At 38.6% G+C, this 25,187-nt stretch overlaps 1 protein-coding gene across 13 annotated transcripts in view; it reads right to left on the reverse strand.

Moving 5' to 3' along the window:
* PIK3CB (phosphatidylinositol-4,5-bisphosphate 3-kinase catalytic subunit beta) overlaps positions 1–25,187 on the reverse strand; it is a 184,006-nt gene that overhangs the window by 28,102 nt on the left and 130,717 nt on the right. For all 13 annotated transcript variants that reach the window (XM_084989822.1, XM_021069527.2, XM_084989825.1 and 10 more), the window contains 4 exons: positions 21,837–22,025; positions 15,123–15,244; positions 11,566–11,709; positions 7,557–7,656 (listed from right to left, as the gene is read on the reverse strand). In XM_084989822.1, the coding sequence (XP_084845948.1) occupies positions 7,557–7,656; positions 11,566–11,709; positions 15,123–15,244; positions 21,837–22,025 (555 nt within the window). The remainder of the gene's footprint in view (positions 1–7,556; positions 7,657–11,565; positions 11,710–15,122; positions 15,245–21,836; positions 22,026–25,187) is intronic.

Below are 25,187 nucleotides of genomic sequence, written 5' to 3' on the forward strand. Positions count from 1 at the left end.
ATCTTTGCCATTACTCTTGTATGACATCTTCTCAGTATATCCTCTTTTTACTAACAGTATAAAGTAAATTATTATACAGTAAAATGAATATGAATAGACAACAGAAGCTGTTGATCAAGTCTAAATTATTTTGTCTTTATAATGAGGTAACTCTGGCTATCAAAAATTATGCAAATTTCAAAAATTATGCAAGTGGTACAATGTGAATCAACAATGGGCAACTGAATACAAAACTTGTGGTTTTTTGCTGGTTTTTTCCACACTTGTGGCATATAAAGTTCCTGAGCAAGAGACTGAATCCAAGCTGCAGCTGTGACCTACGCCACAGCTGTGGCAACACAGATCCTTAATCCTTTGTGCCACAGAGGGAACTCCTCAAAAAACATGATTAAAAGTCAACTTTATTGCTTAATAACTAAAGGTCTTTCTATGTAGTATTATGTCAAATTCTGTAAGACCCATCTTCAACCAACCATAAAGCATTAAAAGAAACATTTTATCATTGTGTCACTTATACTGGAAATAAATGATAAAAACAGAGTATGTATATCTACATGTAAATTGGATTTAACAAGCATATAAAATATGTTTACAACAAACACTGTGAATACCATGGCTTGCATTTCCACACAGGAGATTTATTTTATACTATGTTTTCATTTCTGAAATTTGCTTCTGTGCAAGGAAACCACCAAGACTGTAGAGAGATGAATTCAGGCATGCAGTTTCTACAGACAGGCTAAGGGCCTGCTCACAGGAAACTAGGAAGGTTCTATGTAGCTTGATGATAAAATCGAGATGGGCTAAAGCTTGCCAAGTTAGCCATCTGTCAAAACCACAGACATCCCGTTTTTCAACAATTTCTGGAGCTGTACAAACACTGGTGAAAAGGGAACTAAGAGAAAAATGGGCTATGCACACAGGAACTTTTTGAAGTATTTCAAATTTGAATTTCTTCCATGTTTGTACAATTGTGAATTTTCAGGCTCTATCACTAATTATGTTGATATCCATTTCCTGGAACAGTGTTCTGAATACCCACATGGCCATAAGTCAAATGCTTTAAGTGTTTCAACACCTTGTCACACTTTAGGTTTACAGTGATAATAAGAAATGCCATGTGAAGGGTACAATCTTCCCCTGGCTTTTCATCAGTCAAGAAAAAGAGTAGAATAATGTAATCTAACATATGTCACATGTCTGCTGTTATAAAAGTCAAACTGAGGTTCCTAGAAAACGAAGAAAATATCCAGTGGGCTCTGACCATATGAATGAGACCAAAGAAGTAAGGACCTCATCAAATGGGGTCTAAAATACATTAAAGTAAGGATTTTATTCTCCATGCAATGAAAATTACTATAGGGATTTAAAAAAATATATATCTACATTTTTTTGGTTTTTTTTTTTTTTTTTAAAGGCCTGTACCCACAGCATGTGGAGGTTCCCAGGCTAGGGGTCAAATTGGAGCTGTAGCCACCGGCCTATGCCAGAACCACAGCAACACAGGATCCGAGCCGTGTCTGTGACCTACACCACAGCTTGCAGCAACACCAGATCCTTAACCCACTGAGTAAGGCCAGGGATCGAACCTGCGTCCTCATGGATGCTAGCTGGGTTCGTTAACCTCTCAGCCACAACAGGAACTCCCCATCTACATTTTATAAAGACCACTTTATTTGCTGTGTAGAGAATGGAGGGGAGTGTGTGCATGCACACGTGTGGGAGAATGGAAATAAGGGGCACAATTTAGTAGGTTAACAAAAACATCCAAGTAAGAAAGGACAATGGGTTGGACAAGGATGGTAACTTTGACACATGAGACATTGGTATGAGATATATTGAAGAGAACCATAAAATTAAGGGGACTAATCATAAATCTATCTCATCTTGTTGTGAAGAATAAACAGCCCATAATACGTGAATAAATATTAGCAATTATTATTACCATTGAAGGGCTTTCCAAAAAGGAAGGATCAGATATAGTTGTTTTTACATGAATGGAAAACCATAAATACTAAAATCACCTATGAAAACCTATGGTAGTTCCTCTGGCAGTGCAAATGAGTTAGAAAAGTGTAGTGGAAGTGGAAATTAATACAGAGATCTCATATAAAAATAGGGTGTAATACCATAGAGGTACAGGAATGAACAGAATGTTAGAAATGGGAAAACAAACAGCCATCAAGTGAGATAGAGAAGCCAGAAAAGGCAAAAAAGTAGGAGAGTCTTTGCCTCGAGGAAAAAAAACAATCTGCCAAGGAGCAAAGTCTAAGAGGGAATATTTAACCACTAGCCAAAAAGTAACCATGGCAGACGGCTCAGGTTGCATGGTTACTTTACCTAGAAGGAGAAATGGCCATATGTGTGATGACACACCAATTCACAAGCTGTGACCAACATTTGGCTCATGGTCAGGGACTTAGAAGCGACATAGCTGCAAAACTAGTGATAAGGAAATTTAAGGAAGAGATGTAACAGACCTCTCTGAATGAGCAAAAAAATAAAAGATATTTGTGTCCCACTGGACACAAGCCAAGGTTTAACCTTGGAAGCAGATTTTTATAATCAAGTGAATAGGGTGACCCATTCTATGGATAAAAGCAAGCCTCTTTCCTGAGTCCACAATATGGTATCATTTTCTGGGGATGGTCAGCCAGCTACTGAATGACAGGTGCAGGCAAATAGAGAAAAGGTAGTGTGGCAGAACTGGGAGACCATAGATGTTTAGGCCAGTTCTTTATGTAATTTGTGCTGTCGGGGCCTGATTGGACCCATCTCCTCTACATCACTTTGACTTGATGATCAAGTGCTACTGTACTCACCCATCTTTGTGGCATGGTGGGTCAGAAAACACCTGGTTCATGAAAGACAGGCAAAGTGAATAGCCAGGTGCACTTTCCAAAGTTCTGCACCCTGGGAGTATTCCCTTGACCACTGTCCTTCAGGAATGTTCCAGAAAGGGGCTGTAGTACCACAGCTGTACACTTTTGTATGGTACCTACATATTGTGTAGAGTCTTCTGTAAACCATGATTAAGTCTTCTCTTCCTTTGTCAGCTGATCATAAGGAACTCCCCATGAGGCCATGGTGAATTTGAATGACAGGTTGATTACACTGGACTGCTTTCTTTTGGAAAGGGCAGTGTCTTTACTGGAACAGACCTTCTGGTTATAAATCTTCCTACATGCAATGTTTCTGCCAAAACTACCATGAACTTACAAAATATCTTTGTAACCCTAATGGCATTCTACATGGCATTGCTTCTGATCAAAGAACTCATTTCATAGCACTGGGCTCCTGCTTGTGGAATTCACTAGCTTTACGATATTCCCCCACCACCTCAAAGTAGATTCCTTGATAAAATAGCGGAATGGCCTTTTAAAGATTCAGATACAGTGCTGGCTAGGTGGTAATACTCTGCAGGGCTGGGACAAGGTTGTGTAGGAGACTATATATGCTCTGAATCAGCACCCAATATATGATGCTGTTTCTCCAATAATCAGGATTCACAGGTCCAGGTATCAAGGTGTGGAAATGGAAGGAGCACTATCCACTATTACCCTTACTGACCTACTAACAAAATTTTTTATTCCTTTTGCTGAGATCTTATGCTCTGCTGGCAAAGAGGTCTTAGTTACAGAGAAAAGAATGATTCCACTGGGACACAAAACAATGATTCTACTGAATTGGAAGGTAAGATTCCTGCCCAGCTATTTTGCACTCCTCATGCCTATGCATCAACAAGCAAAGGGCATTATGGTGCTGGCTAGAGTGATTGATCCTGACTACAAAGGGGAAATTAGGGAAGAATATGTCTAGAACAGAGATGATCTCTTAGTATTACCATGTCCTTGTAATAAAGATCAATGGAAAATTACAGGTCAATCCAGGTAGGACTACTACTAATGGCCCAGATCCTTCAAGAATGAAGGTGTAGGTGATCCCAGCAGGTAAAAAACACAACCAACTGAGGTGCCTGCTGAAGGCAAAGGAAATACAGAATGGGTTATAAGAGGGTAGTGATAAACACCAGATATGATCACATGATCGTTAAAGAAAAGAGGACTATCATGAGTAACTCATTGGGTTATGAGCATGTGTTTATGCACGCGTACACACACACACACACACACACACGTACGTATATATCACAAATGTCTCTGTTTCCATCCCACTCTTAACATATGTTAACTCTGTATCATTAATTAACTCTTAAACTATTTAAGTTCTGCTAATTTTACATCATATTATTTAATTTACAGAGTATCAAGAAGAATAGCAAACACCACTGAAGGACATTATTTCCTCTTCTGGGAAAAAGGTTAACGTGTGATTACTTGTCCTCAGGATAGTTATATCATGCTAGGTAGAATTATGACCTTGTTATTGTTTTTATTTGGAGATTAAGTATGGGTTTATGGATGCCAAGTTGATTTGTGATGGTTGTTAATCTTATGTATCAATGAGACTGGACCATGGAATATTCAGATATTTGGTCCAATATCATCATTATCATCATTATTGTCTTTTTAGGGCCATAGGTGCGGCATATGGAAGATTCCAGGATAGAGGTTGAATCAGAACTGCAGCTGCTGGTCTACATCACAGCCACAGCAACTCAGGATCCGAGCCGCATCTTTGACCTACACCACAGCTCACAGCAACACTGGATCCTTAACCCACTGAACAAGGCCAGGGATCGAACCTGCGTTCTCAGGGATACTAGTGGGATTCTTTACCACTGAGCTACAATGGGAACTCCTGGTCCAATTATCATAGGTGTGTCAGAAAGGGTGTTTTTGGATGAGATAAACATTTGAATAGGTAGACTGAATAAAGTGGATTGCCCAGCTTTACTAATGTGGGTGGACCTCATTCAAACATCTGAATAAACAAAAAGGCAGACCCTCCTATAAGCAGGAAGGAAATTCCACCTCCCTGTCTTGAGCTGGTACATTGTTCATTTCCTGCCTTTAGACTTGGAACTGAATAATGATTCTTCTTGGGTGTCAAGTCTGTCTGCTTTCATACTGGCACTCATCAATATTGGCTCTCCTGGTTCTCAGGCCTTCAGACTCAAGCTGTAACTACACCATCAGCTCTGCTGGATTTCCAGCTTGCATGACTGCACATCTTAGAACTTCTTGGCCTCCATAATCACTTGAGCCAATTCTTTATAATAATCACAATCTCACCGATCAGCCCCCTAATCTCTCTCTTTTTCTCTCTCCCCATATATATGTGTGTGTGTATTTGTATATCTGTATACCTACGCTATGGAATATGAAACACTTGATGACCACAGCATAGCTAATGTGACTTCACAGCACCTACAGCTAACACAAATCCTGGCAAAGAATAGGTTCTGGGTAAATGTATATTAAACCATTAAAAAAAACCTGCTTGGGAGTTCCCGTCGTGGCGCAGTGGTTAATGAATTCGACTAGGAACCGTGAGGTTGCGGGTTCGGTCCCTGCCCTTGCTCAGTGGGTTAACGATCAGGCGTTGCCATGAGCTGTGGTGTAGGTTGCAGACGCGGCTTGGATCCTGCGTTGCTGTGGCTCTGGCGTAGGCCAGTGGCTACAGCTCCGATTAGACCCCTAGCCCGGGAACCTCCATATGCCTCAGGAGCGGCCCAAGAAATAGCAAAAAACAAAACAAAACAAAACAAAACAAAAAACCTGCTTGTGTTAGGTTAGATAATATTCAATTCAAGAAATATTATTGTTGGAGAACAAGAACATATCATTGCTATTTATCAATGAAAAATTCAAGCATGAAGAAGCTAATATGAGTTTGTTTCACTTGATGGCAGAAATGCTCTCAACTCACACATCGGGGGACCAAGAACGCATCAGCAAATCAAGCCTGGGCCACAGTTATGCTTCTCATTTGCAAGGAAGCTATTTAAAAATCATTACTATTTCAATTCCTTAACAATATAAGTCAGGATTATCCCCCAAACAAAAAACGTAAATAACTGGATACTGAGACAACTGTTGACAATAACCCCCAATGAAAATCTGTATTCAATAAAATAGCTTAATGGTTCTGTTTAATGGTTTATGTTTTATTTCAGCTTCAAAAGTACATTTATACTGATAAAATGACATTGCAGTCTATTTTAAAAATAGACTTGGATCTACCTTTAAGGGTTTTTTGTTTTTGTTTTTTAAATAGCTGTACCCATGGCATATGGAATTTCCTGGGCCAGAGACTAAATCCAAGCTGCAGCTGCAACCTACGCCGTAGCTGTACAAACATCAGATCCTTTAACCCACTGTGCAGGACTGAGGATCAAACTTGCACCTTCAGGGTGACCTGAGATGCTCAAATCAGATTCTAAACCTACTGTGCCAGAGCAGAAACTCCTAAGATTTGATTTTTAAAAGAGAGTTGGAGAGTTCCCGTTGTGGTACAGTGGTCTGAGAATTCAGTGTTGCTGCAGCTGTGACATAGGTCACAACTGCTTGGATTTGATCCCTGGTCCAGGGACTTCCATATGCCACAGATGTGGCCTAAAAATAAATAAAGAGAGTGGTGCTACTATAAAGGTTTGAAAACTCCCAGTATAGTAAGAGTTTTAGGTTTATAGCTGCACAGACCTAAGTATGAAACTTTCATTTAATAGCTGTGGGTTTTTAAGGCAAGTTACTTAATCTCTTGGAGTCCTGGATGTTCACCTTGTCACAGCAGTATTGGTAACTACTGTGATGCAGTATCAGGAAAGTAAAATAGCATACTTAAAACACTTAGTATGGTTCCTGGCATGAAGCAAGCATTTACTATCTGATCTATTAATATCATTAATATCTCATCATCTTCAATGATTAGAAAATGAAGGCCTTGGAAGAAATTGAGAGAATGTGGGAAAGTATCACAAATTCAGACATGCATACAAAGTTTTAAAAAGTAGCCTGAGGATTCTGAATTCTAGAAGCTATAACACCTATAGACTTAGTTGTCAAACTATCTCAGTCTAAAACAAATGGCAGAGGATATGAATCATAAACATTACAGTAACTGGAAAAAACATTACACTAACTGGAAAGAGTAATTCACAGGTAAAAAAAAGGATCTAAAGATTTCACAACCTTTGCTACCATCCAATCTACTGTTAAACATGTCTAAATAGGTATTTACTACTAAAATTTAAGGCATGGTATTAACATAGATACCCTGAGGAATCGACTGATTTTTTCAGATAGCATTCAATTAATACTGTTTAATTTGCTGAAACTTCATTATTTGGCTTAAATTTTAATTTAAAAAGTGTACTGGAGTGCTCTTGTGCCATAGTGGGTTAAGGATCCATCATTGGGACTGTAGCAGCTTGGGTCACTGCTGTGCCACAGGTTCAATCCCTGGCCTGGGAACTGCAACATGCCACGTGCACAGCCAAAAAAATAAAATAATAAAATAAATATTTAAAACGTATTAATTGGGTTCAGTTATCAAAACCTCTATGAAATAATGTGATGGGAGAAACAGCATGTAATGCAATTTATCAAACAGCATGTGGCAAAGTGAAAGCGAAGATGAAAGTAAGTGGATACCTGCTTGGAAAGTGCCTTCATGTGACCTACACTTCCCCGGCAGTATGCTTCAAGGATGACACCAAACTGTACTGAGACAGCAGGAATGTGCACTTCTGACCTGCAGAAAGTTAACAGTAAGATGGTTTACCAAACACTTCAGGCCACCAAATAAAAATACGGACTTCTTTAGTCTATTATTAAATTAACAGCTAAGCAAAGAAAAGGAGAAAACATCACCTTGTGCATAGTTTAGTGGGATACTCAACTATCAAATTCTTTCAACACTGTAGTTCAGAAAAATACATGGTTTTATTACCAGTTAATTATTCTAAGAAATCCAAACATTTCCTATCTTGTTTTTTGGAATGAAATTGTAATATTACCAGTTAGAGATAATTAAGATGAAACATGGGTCTGACTCATCACAATTGACTAATCCCTCAATTAACTTCTATTTGATTTTTTTCTCACTTAAAGAATGGTGTACCCATTAGAAAAAGGAAGAAATACCTTATTTTGTTATTCCTTGAAGGATTTAAAATTAAGAAGACTGAAATGAATGAGAAAATAAGACAAATTAAAGAGCCTTTCTTCTCCAACTATAGTAAAAAAAATTTTTTTAAATAAGAAAAAACTTAGAAGTTATACCAAATGAAAGAAAAGTTATGTTTTTCTGTTAATGACTAACTTCAATACTTGGAAGACCAGATGAAAAATGTCACAAATGTCTGATATAGAGTTAGAAATGAGAAACTGAATGCAGAGAATCAAGATGATGGTGGAGTAGCACATAGGACTCACCTTCTCCCACAAGCACAACAAACAAAAACATCCACATGTAGAACGATTCACACAGAACATCTACTGAATACTGGCAGAAGACCTTAAACCTCCAAAAAGGGAAAGAAACCCTCCACATAACTGGGCAGAGGAAAAAAAGAAAGAAAAAAAAAAAAAGGGAAAGAGAGAGAGAGAAGAGGGAAAAAAAGGAATCAGGATGGAACCAGCACACCTGACAGGAAGCTGTGAAAGAGAAAAGAACTCCACACCCTGGGAAGCCACTTAACTGATGGGAAGATCAGCCAAGATGGAGGGACCTCAAAGCCTTGGAGAAAAGCATAGCAGCTGGATTGAGGATGGCAAAGCAGAGAGAGAGCCACATAGATCATTGGTACCACCGCCCCTGGACACCACAGCCTGAGACACTTGGTTGGGGAGGGGGCCCAGGCACTGAGACTCAGGCTCCAGAAGCAGTTCTGGGGAGAAGACTAGGGTTGGCTGTGTGGAGACAGCCGACGGGCTGGAAATTGGGTGTGCTATGGGCTGGGGGGTAGAGCACCACACAGAGGGAGTGTGGGAGGTTGCCTGGTCCCACAGGAGAAGGAAGGCACCATTGTTGGGAAGGGTGAGCGAAAGAGGGGTTAGACCACAATCGGAATATTTTTCTCTGCAAATGCATTAGCTCTCAGGCAGCGAGGCAACTCTTGCACATGTCTCCAACAGCAGGGGCAAACCGTGGTGGCCATCTCAGACTGCAGAGGTGGGCATAGCCCGCCACCACCAGGAGTCTATGAATAGGCACCACCTCAAGGGTCGCCACAGAGGAGGGCACTGCAATAGAGCAAGAGTACTACCTGTTGTAGTCCTCACTCCCCTGAGAATGCACATGCCCTGCTGCTGCCATTGTCAAATGCTCTGAGGGTCAGTGCCACTTTCTGGGTGCTTGAAGCAGGAGCAGCCTGTGGTACCTCCCCACAACTCCCCACCACTGTCAAGGGCCCAGCAACCAGGCACTGGCTACAGGCACTGCCCACTGCCTCCATTTCCCTGGAAGCATGCATAGGCTGTACACCAGCACACCCCCCACCCCCCAATAAAGGGGATAGCAGCCTGAACACAACGAGGAAAGAAACAGTAAGCAATGAAACCAAAAGAAGCTATCACACTCAAAAAAAAAAAAAAAAAAAAAAAAAGTAAGCCCTAACAACTTACCCATGGGCACTCTTGCATATAAATTGCCTTCTAAAACTACAGTAGTAATTTTCCCTAATCTCACAGAATAAGAAAAGATAAGCAAAATGAAGAAGCTCAGGAGCCATTCCCATTAAAAAAAAAAAAAACAAAAAAACAAAAAAACAAAACCAGGAGAATTCCCCTGAAGGAGCAAACAATGAAACAGACCTCTGAAGTCTAACAGACACCAAGTTAAAAAAGGAGATAGTGAAAGTACTGAAGGAATCAAGAGCAAATATGAAGGAATTAAGAGCAGATATGAACAGTATTGGAGAGTACTTTAAAAAAGAACTAAAAAATATAAGGAGGAGCCAAGAAAATTCATTTGCAGAGATGCAAGCTGACTTAAAGGCATTGAAGAGCAGAATGAATAATGCAGAGGAATGAATCAGTGACTTGGAAGATAGGATAATGGAAATCACTCATCAGGACAGCAGACAGAAAACCAAATGAAAAAACATGAAAGCAATAGAAGAGATCTATGGAATAATATAAAGTGGGCCAATTTACACATAATAGGGATTCCAGAAAGAGAAGAAAAAGAAAGGGGGATTGAAAATGTATTTGAAGAAATTATGGCTGAAAGCTTTCCAAATCTAAAGGAAATTGGTATCAAGATGCAGGAAGCACAGAGGGACCCAAACAAGTTGAGCCCAAACCAAGACATATTATAATAAAATGGCAAAAGTTAAAAATAAGGATAGGATTCTAAAGGCAGAAAGAGAAAAACAAAGAGTTGGTTATAAGGGAACCCCAATAAGGCTATCAGCTGATTTCTCTACAAAAGCACTACAGGCCAGACCAGAGTGGCAAGATATATTCAAAGTTCTAAAAGGGAAAAACATACAGCCTAGAACACTCTACCCAGCAATATTATCATTTAAAATACATGGATAAAGAATTTCTCTAACAAACGAAACCTAAAAGAATACTGAAATAATAAACCCATTCTAAAAGAAATACTGAAAGGTCTCTTCTAAATAGGAAAGAAATAAGATAAAGGACAGAGGAAATTACAATTGGAAAGTAACCACTTAAATAAGCCAGTATACAGATCTAAAAGGAAAAACAAACAAACAAAAACCCTATTTGTAAAAGCAACAATAAACACAAGGAACAGCAAAAAGATAAACATTACAATGTAAAAAAGGCCATCAAGATCATAATATGTAGGGAAGGAAATTAAGAAAATCTAGGCTTTTTTTTCCCTAGAATGTGTTTGAGCCTATATGACTATCAGGCTAATGCAAGCGGATATAGTAACAGGTCAATTTACTTAAAAAAACAGGGCAATAACAAATTAAAACCAAACAATCACAAAAACTAAAAAGAAGAGGACACAAGCATAAAATTGAAGGAAAGCATCCAACTAGTTTCAGTTAAAAATAATTACTAGTTTCAGCTAAAAATCTAGGAGGCACGGAGGGACACTTATCTAAGCTACTTTGCCAAATCATGAAAATTAAGAGTCTAGGTATCACATGACATCACTTATATGTGAGATCTAAAACATGGTGCAAATGAACCTATCTACAAAACAGAAACAGACTCACAGAGAGAAGAGATTTGTGAAAGCCAAAGGGGAGGAAGTGGGATGGACTGGGAGTTTGGGAATGTACTATTACATTTAATAATATACTATTTAATATACTAATATACTAATACTAATTTAATAGTATACTATTACATATAATAGTATGCAAACTATTACATTTAGAATGGATAAGCAATGAGGTCCTACTATATAACACAGGGAACTATATCCAGTCTCCTAGGAAAGACCGGGATGGAAAAGAAAAACAGTATTAAAACCTGGCACAACATTGTGTATCAACTATACTCTAAAAAAAAAAAAAGTCTCAGTATCAAGAAATAGAAGATACAAAGAAAGCAAAAATTTATAGATGGCTCAGATACAACAAAAGCAGCTAGACTATTTTGCTAAATGTCCTGTATTATGCTGATTAATATTTATAATACATGGTGGACTCAATTTGAAATATAAAAGACTTACCTAAGATGCCAAAATAGAAACTGTCCTATCCTCCGATTAGCAAGTGCTCTTTCTAGTAGGAATCTAGAGAGGGCACAGTCAAGAAAAGGCTCATATTTTAAAACTTGCACCAATTGTAAAAGATATTGAGAGAGTTCTTCATCACTGAAAGAAACAAAAACAGAGTAAGTCATCTATCAACCAGTGCTAGAAAAAAACCCTTTCCTATCAAACTATTAAATACTAACTTACTGAAACTTGGCGGTTGTTTTGGGGCAAACTTGTATGCATACATTCACTGATTCACTGTTATAATAACACAAGAAAGGTGGAGGATTTCTGATCAGAAGGGGGAGTGAAAAGGAACAAAGAACAGATACATGGGGCATTTTTATTATCTAGGTTGACACAACTGATGATTGTATTTACAATCACACCAGGTTAAAATAAAATTAGGTAACATGAAGTTCCTGTCCTGGCTCAGCAGAAATGAATCTGACTAGAAACCATGAGGTTGTGGGTTCAATCCCTGGCCTTGCTCAGTGGGTTAAGGATCTGGTGTTGCCGTGAGCTGTGGTGTAGTCGCAGACTTGGCTCGGATCTGGCTTTGCTGTGGCTCTGGAGTAGGCCGGCAGCTGTAGTTCTGATTAGATGCCTAGCCTGGGAACCTCCATATGCTGCAGGTGCAGCCCTAAAGAGACAAAAAGACAAAAAAAAAAAAAAAAAAAAAAAAAAAATTAGGTAATAGTTTTCTGATCACGCTGAAAGGGTTATTGACATAGTCAACCAACCAGCTTTTGAAAACACAAATTCCATCAGTTCTTCAGCAATTTATTTTCCTTTCCTATCATTACAGTTAAGTAATTTCTTCTCCCAGATAATGAATGAACAATGAAAATCTTTTTTTTTTTTTTTTTGTCTTTTTAGGGCCGCACCCACGGCATATGGAAGATTCCAGGCTAGGGGTCGAATGGGAGCTGTAGCTGTGGGCCTACACCACAGCCACAGCAATGCCAGATGCAAACTGCATCTGCAACCTACACCACAGCTCACGGCAGCCCTGGAACCTTAACCCACTGAGTGAGGCCAGGAATTAAAACCGCTCGTCCTCATGGATACCAGTTGGGTTTGTTACAACTGAGCCATGACAGGAACTCCCAACAATGAAAATCTTAACTTCAAAACTTTATCGTTTGAATGATAAAGAGTATATTTGTAAGTGGGAATGGATTCACTGAATTAATATAAAATATTATAATTAAACGAGGTGAATTAAATTTGGGGCTCTTTATCTTGTATCTACCCCCAAACCATTCAAATGTAAAGAACTTCCATCATAGACAATTCCAGCAGTCAGGTATGATATGCAACCCAAGTCCTCTATTTAATGAGTATACTCTTGACCAATAAATGGTTAAAAAGTCATCCAAAGCAGACCTGGGACTGAAACCTAGGATACTTTATAGAGAAAAAAACCTCCATGATGAGAAAATTTAACATAGGAAGACACATCAGAATTATCTATATGGAACATGAGAATCACAGCAGTCTCCTCCCATGGATCTATTTAAGAAAAACACTTGGCTCAGCCCAAAGGGAGCAGGCAGCCCCTCCCTCTCAGGACTGCAATGCAAACTTTGGGAGATTGGGAGCCTCATTTTTTTTGCTTTTTAGGGCCACATCCTTGGCATATGGAAGTTCCCAGGCTAGAGGTCCAAAGGTAGCTGTAGGCACCAGCCTACCCCACAGCCATAGTAGCAATGCAGGATCTGAGTCATGTCTGTGACGTACACCACAGCTCACAGCAACGCCGGATCCTTAACCTACTTAGCAAGGCCTGGAATGGAACCAGCAACTTCGTGGTTACTAGTCAGATTCGTTTTCACTGTGCCACAATGGGAACACCAGGATCCTCATTTTTAAAACTATCTATACAACATTCTTAAGCTTATTGTAAAATCCATTCCCATTATAAAACTCGTAAAGCCAGAAGTACAGAAAAGAGGCTTCCTCTTTCCTTAAACTTCCTATTTCACTCGTCCAAAATAATCACTATTGAAGAGTTTGTGTAATTTCTTTTGGATATCACACAATTTAAAACATAAATGATTTATTTTAAAAAGAAGGGAAAAAAGTCACAGTATCCATAATTTTCTGCGAACTTTGTTTTTTTTAAATAATCATACAGTATAATCCCTCATTTTGAGGCTAGAAAGAAAAAGTATAAACCTGAAAATGCCATTTGTCTGAGACTGCCTCAATAATGACATTTCATTAAATAAATCCCCTTGATTCACATACATGTACTACCCAAAAGGGACTCTACAAATACGTTCACTGCAGCAGTGTTTGTTATGACGAAATTTTGAGAAAATTAAAAATGTTTCTCCATAGGGAAATAGAGGAAATAAGGTATACCCCAAAACAGAATATTACACAGTAGTGAAAGGAATAAACTACATTTATATGAAATGGGAGAGAATGATCTCAAAAACCTAATGTTGAATTTAAAAAAAAATACTTATGGAAAGACACATTTATGTGATTTTTATATATACAATATTATATCTATATTTTATAGACATATAAGTGTGGTAAAAAAAGGAAAACCTGGTATAGAAGGATACACACCAAATTTGTTATAATGGTTACCTCTGGGAAGTGTAAGTATCAGGACTGAGTGAGCACACTATGAGGATTTTAACTGTAATGTTAATTGTATAAAAATACAAACTTAAAAAAAAAGACAAAATATTAACATTTCTTAATTCTGGGTAGCAGACAGGAAAGAGTTAACATAGTAGCAACCCTGAGTGCTATTCTTTGAAAAAGCATGCTTACAAGGTTAGCCCTTGGCTGATATCTGGGAACATAGACTTCAGAAGGCTTCTCACTGCCCTAACAGATAAGAGTGGCTCACTGGGACTAGACTGGTTTTTTGCAAACAGTATGGTTTATGCTTAACACCCATTTTTCCTTCCAGGAGTTTAGAATTTGGAGATATGCTAGGCAGAGGGTACTTGTAAGACTAGCCGCCCCCACTAAAACAAACAAATGAACAAACAAAAACAACCCTGGCCACCGAATCTCTAGCAAGCTCCCCTGGTAGACAATATTTGGGTGTGTTGTCACAACTGCTGTTAGAGGAATTTAGTGTATTCAGCGTGACTCTACAGGAAAAGGACTTTTAGAGGTTTCTGCCTGGTTTCCTCCAGACTTTGCCCCATGAATCTTTTCCCTTTCCCAATTTTGCTCTGTATCCATTTGTTGTAATAAATATTAGCCAAGAGTAACTATATGCTGAGTCCTATGACTCTTCCTGACTCAGAGTCATGGAACATGAGGGTGACATTGGGGACCAGCTGACCCAGTTTTTGTTTGTTTTTTGTTTTATAATATGAAGTAAATATGAGAGGCTGAGCATATGAAAGAGTGGAAGGGAGAAAGGGAACAAGTGTTTCGAATTCTAAATCATTCCAAGCCCTTTCTTTTCTTATGAGACATTCAAGCAGACCTCAACTTCTCCTCCCACCCACAAGTTACTCCATGATCCAAAAAAAGCCACCTGCAAGAGATACCTCATCTGTCGCAGGCAGCCAACAGCATATTCTCGCACGTACTGATCTGGATAGTTGAAATCCAGAAGCTCCAGGGCCTCCCGCGGGGGCAGTTTAGGCCAAATCTGAAGTAGTGCCTGAAGCTGTTTAAAAAAAAAAAATGAAACTGGTTCAGAAATTTAGCAAAGTGATCTATTTTTCCTTGGTACACAGGAGCTGAGATGGAGCAAAAGAAAGGAGAAGCAAACTTGCAGTTTACTGAGGTATCAAAAATCCATTATTATTATTATTATTATTATTATTATTTTTAAAGGGCCACACCCATGGGATATGTAAGTTCCCACCTAAGGGTTAAATCAGAACTGTAGCCACTGGCCTACACCTCAGCAGCAGCAACTCGGGATCAGAGCCGAATCTATGGCCTACACCACACGGCAGTGCCAGATCCTTTAACCCAGTGAGCGAGGCCAGGGATCAAACCCACATCCTCAAGGATATGAGTTGGGTTCGTTACTACTGAGCCACAAAGACAACTCTTTGAAAAATACATTCTTGTTAATACAGATTAATAAAGACTGTCTCTTGAAATATTCTAAAAGGTAAGCAAGTATATAAAAGCAAGCTATTATGTTACTTACCTGGAATTTATGAATGCCACAATCATTACCCATTAAATAATTTTTTTAAAGGAAGGAAAGGTGGTGGGAGGGGGGTAAGGTGAGGGGAAGGGGGGAGGGAGAGAGCAGAGAGAAATGATCAAGAAATACTTACGGGAAAATTCAAAGTAAGAATATTAGCTTCAGGGCTCAACCTGATTACAAGCACTTTTTTTTTTTTAGGGCCGTACCCCTGGCACATGGAGGTTCCCAGGCTAGGGGTCTAATCAGAGCTGTTGCTGCCAGCCTACACCACAGGCACAGCCACGCCAGATCCGAGCTGCGATCTGTGTCTGCGACCTTGACCTGCTGAGCTAGCCAGGGATAGAATCTGAAACCTCATGGTTCCTAGTCAGATTCATTTCCACTGCGCCATGGTGGGAACTCCACAAGCAATTTATACATGAGAAGTTCATTAATAACAACATAGGATGATCTTGAGGGAGTTTTTTTTTATCTTTTTAATGTTAATACATTTTTATAATTGATTTGGGATTTAATTTTAACTCTTAGCGTTTTTAAGAATATCACTTAACAGGAGTTCCCATCATAGCTCAGTGGTTAACGAATTAGACTAGGAACCATGGGGTTGCTGGTTTGATCTCTGGCCTTGCTCAGTGGGTTGAGGATCCTGAGTTGCTGTGGCCGTTGTGTAGGCCGGCAGCTACAGCTCTGATTAGACCCTGGCCTGGGAACCGACATATGCCGCAGGTGCAGCCCTAGAAATGACAGAAAGACCAAAAAAAAAAAAAAAAGTGTCACTTAACAAAACTTTATTGACCATATCATGTTCAAATCCTTTAAATCATAATAAGTAACCCATAAGAAATAAATACTATGTGCCATCTGTTTTGTAGCTAATAGGGAAGAAAAGTGGTTATGTAGGAGAGTAAAAATTTTTTTGATAATTATGATTTGTGGCTTTCCAAAGCTCAAAAAAGCTATCTGACAAAATCTTAATTCTTTTCTCTCTCTCCCTTTTTTTTTTTTTTGTTTGTCTTTTTAGGGCTGCACCTACGGCACATGGAGGTTCCCAGGCTAGGGGTCTAATTGGAGTTATAGCTGCCAGCCTACATCAGAGCCACAGCAATGCCAGATCTGAGCCACTTCTGCGACCTACACCACAGCTCATGGCAATGCCAGATCCTCAACCCACTGAGCAAGGCCAGGGATCGAACCCAAAACCTCATGGTTCCTAGTCAGATTCGTTTCCAATGCGCCACAATGGGAACTCCAAAATCTTACTTCTTAACATGTGATTTATGTCGTTGGGTTTTCTTGGGCCTCATCACATAAGTGGCACTGATATCAAGTCCAAGGAAGATAAACAAAATGTACAAAGACCAGGGCTACAAAAACAGATGGCAATGGTTGGAGGTGTTTCTCTCAATTACCCCCTCAATCTCAAAGTCATGCTACAAGAGGCGGCCTTCGGGTACCTGCTGACTGCCTTGCCATTTGTCATGTGAGCTCTTATAAGAAATAATTTACATTTTATTATTTTAATTCTGTAAGTTATTCAACCTCTCAATAGTTATGTAAAGTGCCCCCAAACCAATATCTAAATGATTATCTACCAGCTAAATTAAAAGTTATTTTCTCATATGAAGCAAATTTAAAAATTAAGTTCACTAAAATTTTTTTAATTGATTTTAAATTGTTTTACATTAGCAGAAAAAATAACTTTCGAATAATTAAAAAATTTCATTAGGGAGTTCCCGTCATGGCTCAGTGGATAGCAAATCCGACTAGGATCTATGAGGACGCAAGTTCAATCCCTGGCCTTGCTCAGTGGGTTAAGGATCCGGCATTACCATGAACTATGGTGTACGTCACAGACACAGCTCGGTTCTGGCCTTTGCTGTGAGCTGTGGTGCAGGCTGCAGACGCAGCTCAGATATGGCGTTGCTGTGGCTCTGGCATAGGCCTGCGGCTATAGCTCTGATTCGACCCCCTAGCCTGGGAACTTCCATATGCCACAACAGTGGCCCTAAAAAAACAGACAATCAATCAATCAATCAATCAATTTCATTGCACTGCAATTCTTAGTATACATTTACATTTATTGCTAACAAGGATATGAAATATGATATATTCTTTTTCAGATTCTTTTCCCACATTAAATTGTCACATAATATTAAGTAGAGTTCCCTGTGTTAAACAGGAGGTCTTTGTTGGCCAGTCATTCCACATACAATAGTGTGCATATGCCAATCCCAAATTCCCAATCCATGCCTCCCTGGTTTAATTCTTCTTCTTCTTTTTTTTTAATGCATAGTGACTAATTAAAGACACATGACCATATGAGGTAGTTGACTTATTTTTTTCTGTAAAGATTTATTTTTCAAAAGATTTTTTTACCGTAGTTGACTTCAAATGTTCTGTCAATTTCTGCTATACAACAAAGTGGTTTAATTATTCTTAAACTTGTACTGAATAAAAAGAGTAAGTTTTATACTTGCTCTTTTAAAGTATAAAGTGCATATGCACATACAGTACATAAGCACTTACTTGTGTTATCAAAAATCCAGTGGGCATGGGGCTATTAGTGCGAAAATACCTAAAAAGGCTCCATGGAAGTGTAATAACAAAAAAAGTTTGAGGAATACTGATTTAAAGACATGAAACACCTACTTCACCCTACTTGCTATCACTGATGGGGCCTCATGCTCACTTTCCCCAAGCAGTCCTCCTTACAGATAAAGGGGATCACTTCATAAGGATCTGAAACAACAGTCAAAAAAACCTCCTACGGGAGTTCCCGTCATGGCACAGTGGAAACGAATCTGAAGAGCAACCATGAGGTTGTGGGTTTACTCCCTGGCCTCACTCAGTGGGTTAAGGATCCGGCGCTGCCATGAGCTGTCGTGTAGGTCACAGACGCAGCTCAGATCCTGCATTGCTGTAGCTATGGCGTAGGCCGGCAGCTGTAGCTCTTATTAGACCCCTCGCCTGGGAACCTCCATATGCTGTGGGTACGGCCCTAAAAAGCAAAAACAAAACAAAAAACCTCTTAGCATCCTCAATTAACACATGGAATATACTGCTCCACAAAAACAATGCTGTAAGGATAGATATATTCTTCAATATTGACTGTGTTATGGGTTTAAAAAAAGGCCTACTATTGAAAAGTAAGGGGAGGGGGAAGGAGTGGGATGGACTGGGAGTTTGGGGTTAATAGATGCAAACTATAGCATGTGGAGTGGATAAGGAATGAAATCCTGCTATATAGCACAGGGAACTAATCACATGTGATGGAACGTGATAGAGGATAATGTGAGAAAAGGAATGTGTATATATATATAACTGGGTTACTTTACTGTACACCAGAAATTGATAGAACACTGTAAATCAACTATAGTAAAAAAAAAAAAAGAGAAAGAAAGAAAAGAAAAGAAAAAAGAAAAGTAATTACCTTTGGTAAGATAATTTACAATTATTACATAATATAAATGTAACATTAGATAAATTACCAAACCTCAACTCTTCAGTTTGGGGAAAACCATAATAGCAAACAGAGAAGGGAAATCTGACTTAAGCCATATAAATAAAGAAAGCAGCACTAAATAATTAATTACCTGTCTGCTGCAAAGACTAGTGAAACCCCTTCTGCAGAATGCCAATAGCATGTTTTCCTAGAGATTAATGGGAGGCTACTCTTCTATAGAATTTTCACCGTGGCTTATGCCTGTAGAATCAGAGTACAAGGTTGCACCAGGCTCTGACTCCTTACTTCGCTTAGGTAGCCAATTTATTGAAAACACAATTCATATTCTCTTGCACCAGCTCACTGTAACTGGCAATGGGATAGACTTGTGGCAGAAGCCAAAACACGTTTTATTTCATTGACTTTTTTAGACTACTAAAAGGGGGGATTAGAATCATGAAATTCATGTTTTCCTACACTTGCTGATACACATTTAGGTGTTTCTATTTGAGGATTAAATTGCACTACCCTAATTTCTTCTACCAAAATGGAGGAAGTTGATATATCTGAAAACAATGCTCTACATTCCCTCATAGATAAGAGACAAGTGTACTAAATTCCCAAATGTAAAAATTTCTGTTCCTGGGGTTCAAATAAATATTAAACCTGAATTGGCTCATTTCATTTTCTGATAGTTGACATATAAAGCCTCCCCTCTCAGATATCTTTTAAGAGTACAGCAAGAAATTTATTTTAATTCAATACAAAATTAATATGATGCATTTCTTGAATGCGCACTCAGAACTGAATGCTATTCATGAGAAGATAGCAAGTGTGCCAACTAAGAAATGCTTGTATCTTGTATTCCACCATTATGGGAGTTCACAGAAAAGTAACTTTGAATTTAAATAAATGTTTAGACAATGACTATGTCAGAACATTTAAAATGAATCTAAATAACAAAAAGAATTCCTTTTCAGAGTTTCATGTGGTCTAATCTTCATGTGCTCTAATTGTATAAACAGTTTAAACAAGGCACATAATACAAGCTTGTAACATAATTGCAAAACATTGTTAGACATGAGAAATAAATTCAAAAGAAATCCTTTCTAAGCTTTTTTTTTTTAGGGGCACACCAACAGCATACGGAGGAGTTCAATCGGAGCTACAAAGCCAGCCTATGCCACAGCCACAGCAACACCAAATCCGGGCCACGTCTGTAGCCTACACCACAGCTTACGGCAACACCAGATCCTTAACCCACTGAGCGAGGCCAAGGGATGGATCCCGTATCCACATGATTCCTAGTTGGATTTGTTTCCACAGCGCCATGGTGGGAACTCCTCTAAGCTTAATTTGAGAAGTAAAACAATAAAATCAAAGATTTAAAAAATGTATACGATTAAAATATGTATTTCTTGACCAAAGTCATAGATTTAATAAAACAAGAAAAGTTTTTAAAAGATTAGTTGAACTAAGGTGAATAAATGCGGTCATTTTAATATGCCAAATGTATTCATTCTCATTAAAAAATCATTTCAGAATTCCCATTATGGCTCAGTGATAATGAATCCAACTAGTATCCATGAGGATGCAGGTTGGATCCCTGGCCTCGTTCAGTGGGTTAAGGATCCAACCTACATGAGCTGTGGCATAGGCTGGCAGCTATAGCTCTGATTCAATCCCTAGCCTGGGAACTTCCATATCTGCAGGTGTGGCTATAAAAAGTAAAAAAAAAAAAAAAGAAAAAAAAATCATTTCAAGGATCTTTCTGTAGAACACTGATAACCAAGTGAATTTAATAATGTCAGTATTTTTCACAGGCTCTTGAAAATTAAGTCAAATACCTAAAATTTGTTGGCCAATTTTGGAGCAAGAAAAAAAAAATTTTTTTTCCCTTTTTGGAGTTCCTGTTGTGGCTCAATGGGTTAAGAACCTGACTGGTACCCAAGAGAATGCAGGTTCAATCCTCGGCCTCACTCAGTGGTTAAGGATCTGGTGTTGCTGTAAGCTGTGATATACTAAGCATACGCGGCTCAGATCCTGGGTTGCTGTGGCTGTGGCGTAAGCTGGTAGCTGCAGCTCTGAATCGACCCCTAGCCTGGGAACTTCCATACGCCTTGGGTATGACCCTAAAAAAGAAAACAGGAAAAAAAATTTTTCCTTTTTTCTATTCTGCCTAAAGGCAAACATTCATCAACACCACCCAACTTAAACATGTGGTAAAATTGACCTGAATGTTTTATGCCCTACAACATTAACTTCTACAAATAGAGGTAATTTTCAAACACTACATATTCATTTAAAACACTCACTGTAAAGGGTCTTAAGATTAAAACCTTGGAGTTTATTGATGAAACTGTTAGAAGTATCCCAGGACCTACCACATGCTGGTGGTAATTACAGATGATTGCACTGGGAAAGACCTAAGATTTAATTATCTTTAGTAAAAGATAAAGAAAACCTACTCAGAATCTGGGATTTTTATGAAATCTGAAAACTTTCTCAGTATATGTAAGAGTTTAAAATTTCAAAATTTTTCCCACAGAAAATTATTCAACCTATCAAAACAAATAAGAAAGAACAATTTATATGAAATCAACAAAGTAATACATATTGCCAAAAGGAATTATAGAAATGATCTTCTGTTACCTGAGCAACATCCTCAAGTTTATTCCACTTGATAGACAGCAGTAATTTTGGCAATGACTGTGGGAAATTCTCTCTGCAGTCTTGTCGCAAAGTCCAAATAAGATCCATTTCATTCTCACACAGTTGAGACAATGGATCCCTGTCCAAGATTTCTTTCAGTACAGCAAGAAACTTCTTCCCACCTCGACTCTAAGAAAGTAAAATTACAGACTGAATTGCATAAACATTGGTAAACCTTGAACACAGGTGTTAGTGGTGCTGATCCCCAAGTAGCAGAAAATCCCTGAATCCAAAGATTCAACCAACCATGGATCATGTAGTACAGTGCTATATGTTTACTGAAAAAAATCCACTTAAAAGTGGATTCAAACAGTTCAAATCTCAGTTATTCTGGTTAACTACACAAGGAATTTCTAAACAATTTACGAGCTTTAAAATGTAAGATGTTAACAATTTAATTCCTTAAAAAGTTCGATATCCTTTTAAAGTTTTTATTGTTGACTATTAAATTCGTAAGCTAAGGATGAAGGAAAAAATTATTCTCAAACAGTTTTAAAAAGGGAAGAAAGGAGTTCCCGTCAAGGTGCAGTGGTTAACAAATCCGACTAGGAACCATGAGGTTGCGGGTTCAGTCCTTGCCCTTGCTCAGTGGGTTAAGGATCCGGCGTTGCCGCGACCTGTGGTGTAGGTTGCAGACGCGGCTCGGATCCCACATTGTTGTGGCTCTGGTGTAGGCCGGCGGCTACAGCTCTGATTCGACCCCTAGCCTGGGAGCGGCCCTAGAAAAGGCAAAAAGACCAAAAAAAAAAAAAAAAAAAAAAAAAGGCGGGGGGGGGGGGGAGAAAAAAAGGAATTCCCTTGTGGAGCAGCAGGTTAAGGATCTGGCATTGTCACTGCTGTGCCTCAGGTTGCTACTGTGGCACAGGTTCAATCCCTGGTCCAGGAACTTCCACATACCCTGGGCAGGGCAAAAAATAAATAAATAAAATGAAAAGGGGAAAAAACAAACAAAAAAACACCTGTTTTAAAAATTTCGTGTATAAACACTAGGTGGCAGAATTGTAATGTAGAATAAAAAGAAGTCATTACTTGAAATGAGTTTCTCTCCTTTCTTTTCTAATTTTTAATTTCTATAAAGAAAAACAAACAAAAACAGATGAACCAAACATATAAAGTTTACAATAAAAGGAACAGGTGCCTTCTTGGCTCAGAGACATTAAGCCATTTAGATTAAAGACTGAATCTAGGCCAAAACCACACATAAAAAAACACAATTATCCCACTTTCCTTCCCAATCCTTATAACATTATATTAAAACAAATAAGATGGTCCATGCTAATTTTTTGACCCAGACTCTTTTTTTTTTTTTTTTTTTTTTTTTTGTTCTTTTTGCCATTTTGAGCCACTCCCGTGGCATATGGAGGTTCCCAGGCTGGGGGTGGAATCACCAGAGCCACAGCAATGAAGGATGCGAGCCGCATCTGCACTCTACACCACAGGTCACGGCAACGCCAGATCCTTAACCCACTGAGCAAGGCCAGGGATCGAACCCGCAACCTCATGGTTCCTAGTCGGATTTGTTAACCACTGAGCCACAACGGGAAATTCCAGACTCTTAATTACACTAACATTAAAAGAAAGAAGTGGAATTCCCTGGTGGCCTGCCTAGGAGGTTAAGGATCCAGCACTATTACTGCTGTGGCTCAGGTCACAGTTGTAGCAAAGGATTGATCCCTGGCCCACTTCCACATGCAATGGGCATGCCCCCCCCCCAAAAAAGATAAGAGGTACATTTTCCTATACTTAAATATACCATTTAGGCAAAACATATTCTCCCCCCTCACCAAATCTCTGAAATGATAAATCAAGACTCTAAAAGGATTTATAGTCTATTAGTACAGTACACTATTCTTTTTATTGTAATCAATTGTTATTTCCCCAATATATTTTTTTCTACTGTATAGTATATTATTTTGTACTTGAGATTATTTTAGCTAGGATTTCATATAAACATTAAAATAAATAAAAGTCATATTACAAATTTTCTAAAGTAGTGAGATTCAAAACGGTATATGCATAGGTAAAAAAATTAGGCTGATGTAATTAATTGTCCATAAAGAAAATCTGAAAGAATCAACAAAAATACTACTGGAGTCAATATACAATTACAACAACTGTGGGACACCAGGTCAATATGTAAGAGAAAAACCATACGGGTTATCTTGTGGTGCAGCAGGCTAAGGATCAAGCATTGTCATTGCAGTAGCTTTGGTCACTGCCATGGGGCAGGTTCGACTCTCTGGCCCAGGAACTTCTACATGGTGCAGACATGCATGCCCCCCACCACCATCACAAAAGTAAATAACTTTCCTATATATCAGGAATAAATAAGTGGAAATTTGAAATTAAAAACAGTAACACTTACATACCAAAAAATAAGGGAAAAAATAAAATTAACAAAATATATAAAGATCTATATGAGGAAAACCAAAGGACTCTGATGAAAGTAATCCCAGAATTAAATAAATGGAGATATATTCCATGTTCAAGGATAGGAGACTCAATATCATCAAAATGATAGTTCTTCCAAACTTAACATCAACAAATTCTATTCAAACACAATTAAAATTCCATTAACTTAAAATTCCATTAAATTCCATAAAATTCCATTAAGTTCTGTGGATATCTGCAAACTGGTTCTAAAGTTTATATGGAAAGGAAAGAGACCCAGAATAGTCAACACAATATTGAAGTAGAAACAGAACAAGGTTAAAGGACCAACGCTATCTGACTTAAGATAAATGTGAAATGCAGAACTATAAAACTCCTACAAGAAAAGAGGAGAAGATCCAGATGACACTGGGTTTGGCAATAATTTTAACATCACACCAAATGCAAGATCCATCACTGAAAGAAGTGATAATCTGGACTTCATTAAATTAAATTATCTGCTCTGCAAAAGATTCTGTCAAGAGAATGAAAAGACAAGCCACAGATTGGGAGAAAATACTCACAAAAAGGACTGATATTTGATAAGGGACGTTTATCCAAAACACACAAAGAACTGTTAAAACTCAACTACAAGAGGAGTTCCCGTTGTGGCTCAGTGGTTAACGAATCCGACTAGGAACCATGAGGTTGCGGGTTCAATCCCTGGCCTTGCTCAGTGGGTTAACGATCCAGCGTTGCCGTGAACTGTGGTATAGGTCGCAGATGCAGCTCGGATCTGGCGTTGCTGTGGCTGTGTGTGGGCCAGCAGCTATGTCTCTGATTAGACCCCTAGCCTGGGAACATCCATATGCCGCAGGAGCGGCCCAAAGAAATAGCAAAAAGACAAAAATAAAATAAAAT

Source organism: Sus scrofa, chromosome 13 (assembly GCF_054392235.1).
Source record: "Sus scrofa isolate SSC_HxYL_T2T_F1_AM1 chromosome 13, Sscrofa_HxYL_maternal_Yorkshire_Landrace_v2.0, whole genome shotgun sequence".
Lineage (NCBI taxonomy): Eukaryota > Metazoa > Chordata > Mammalia > Artiodactyla > Suidae > Sus > Sus scrofa.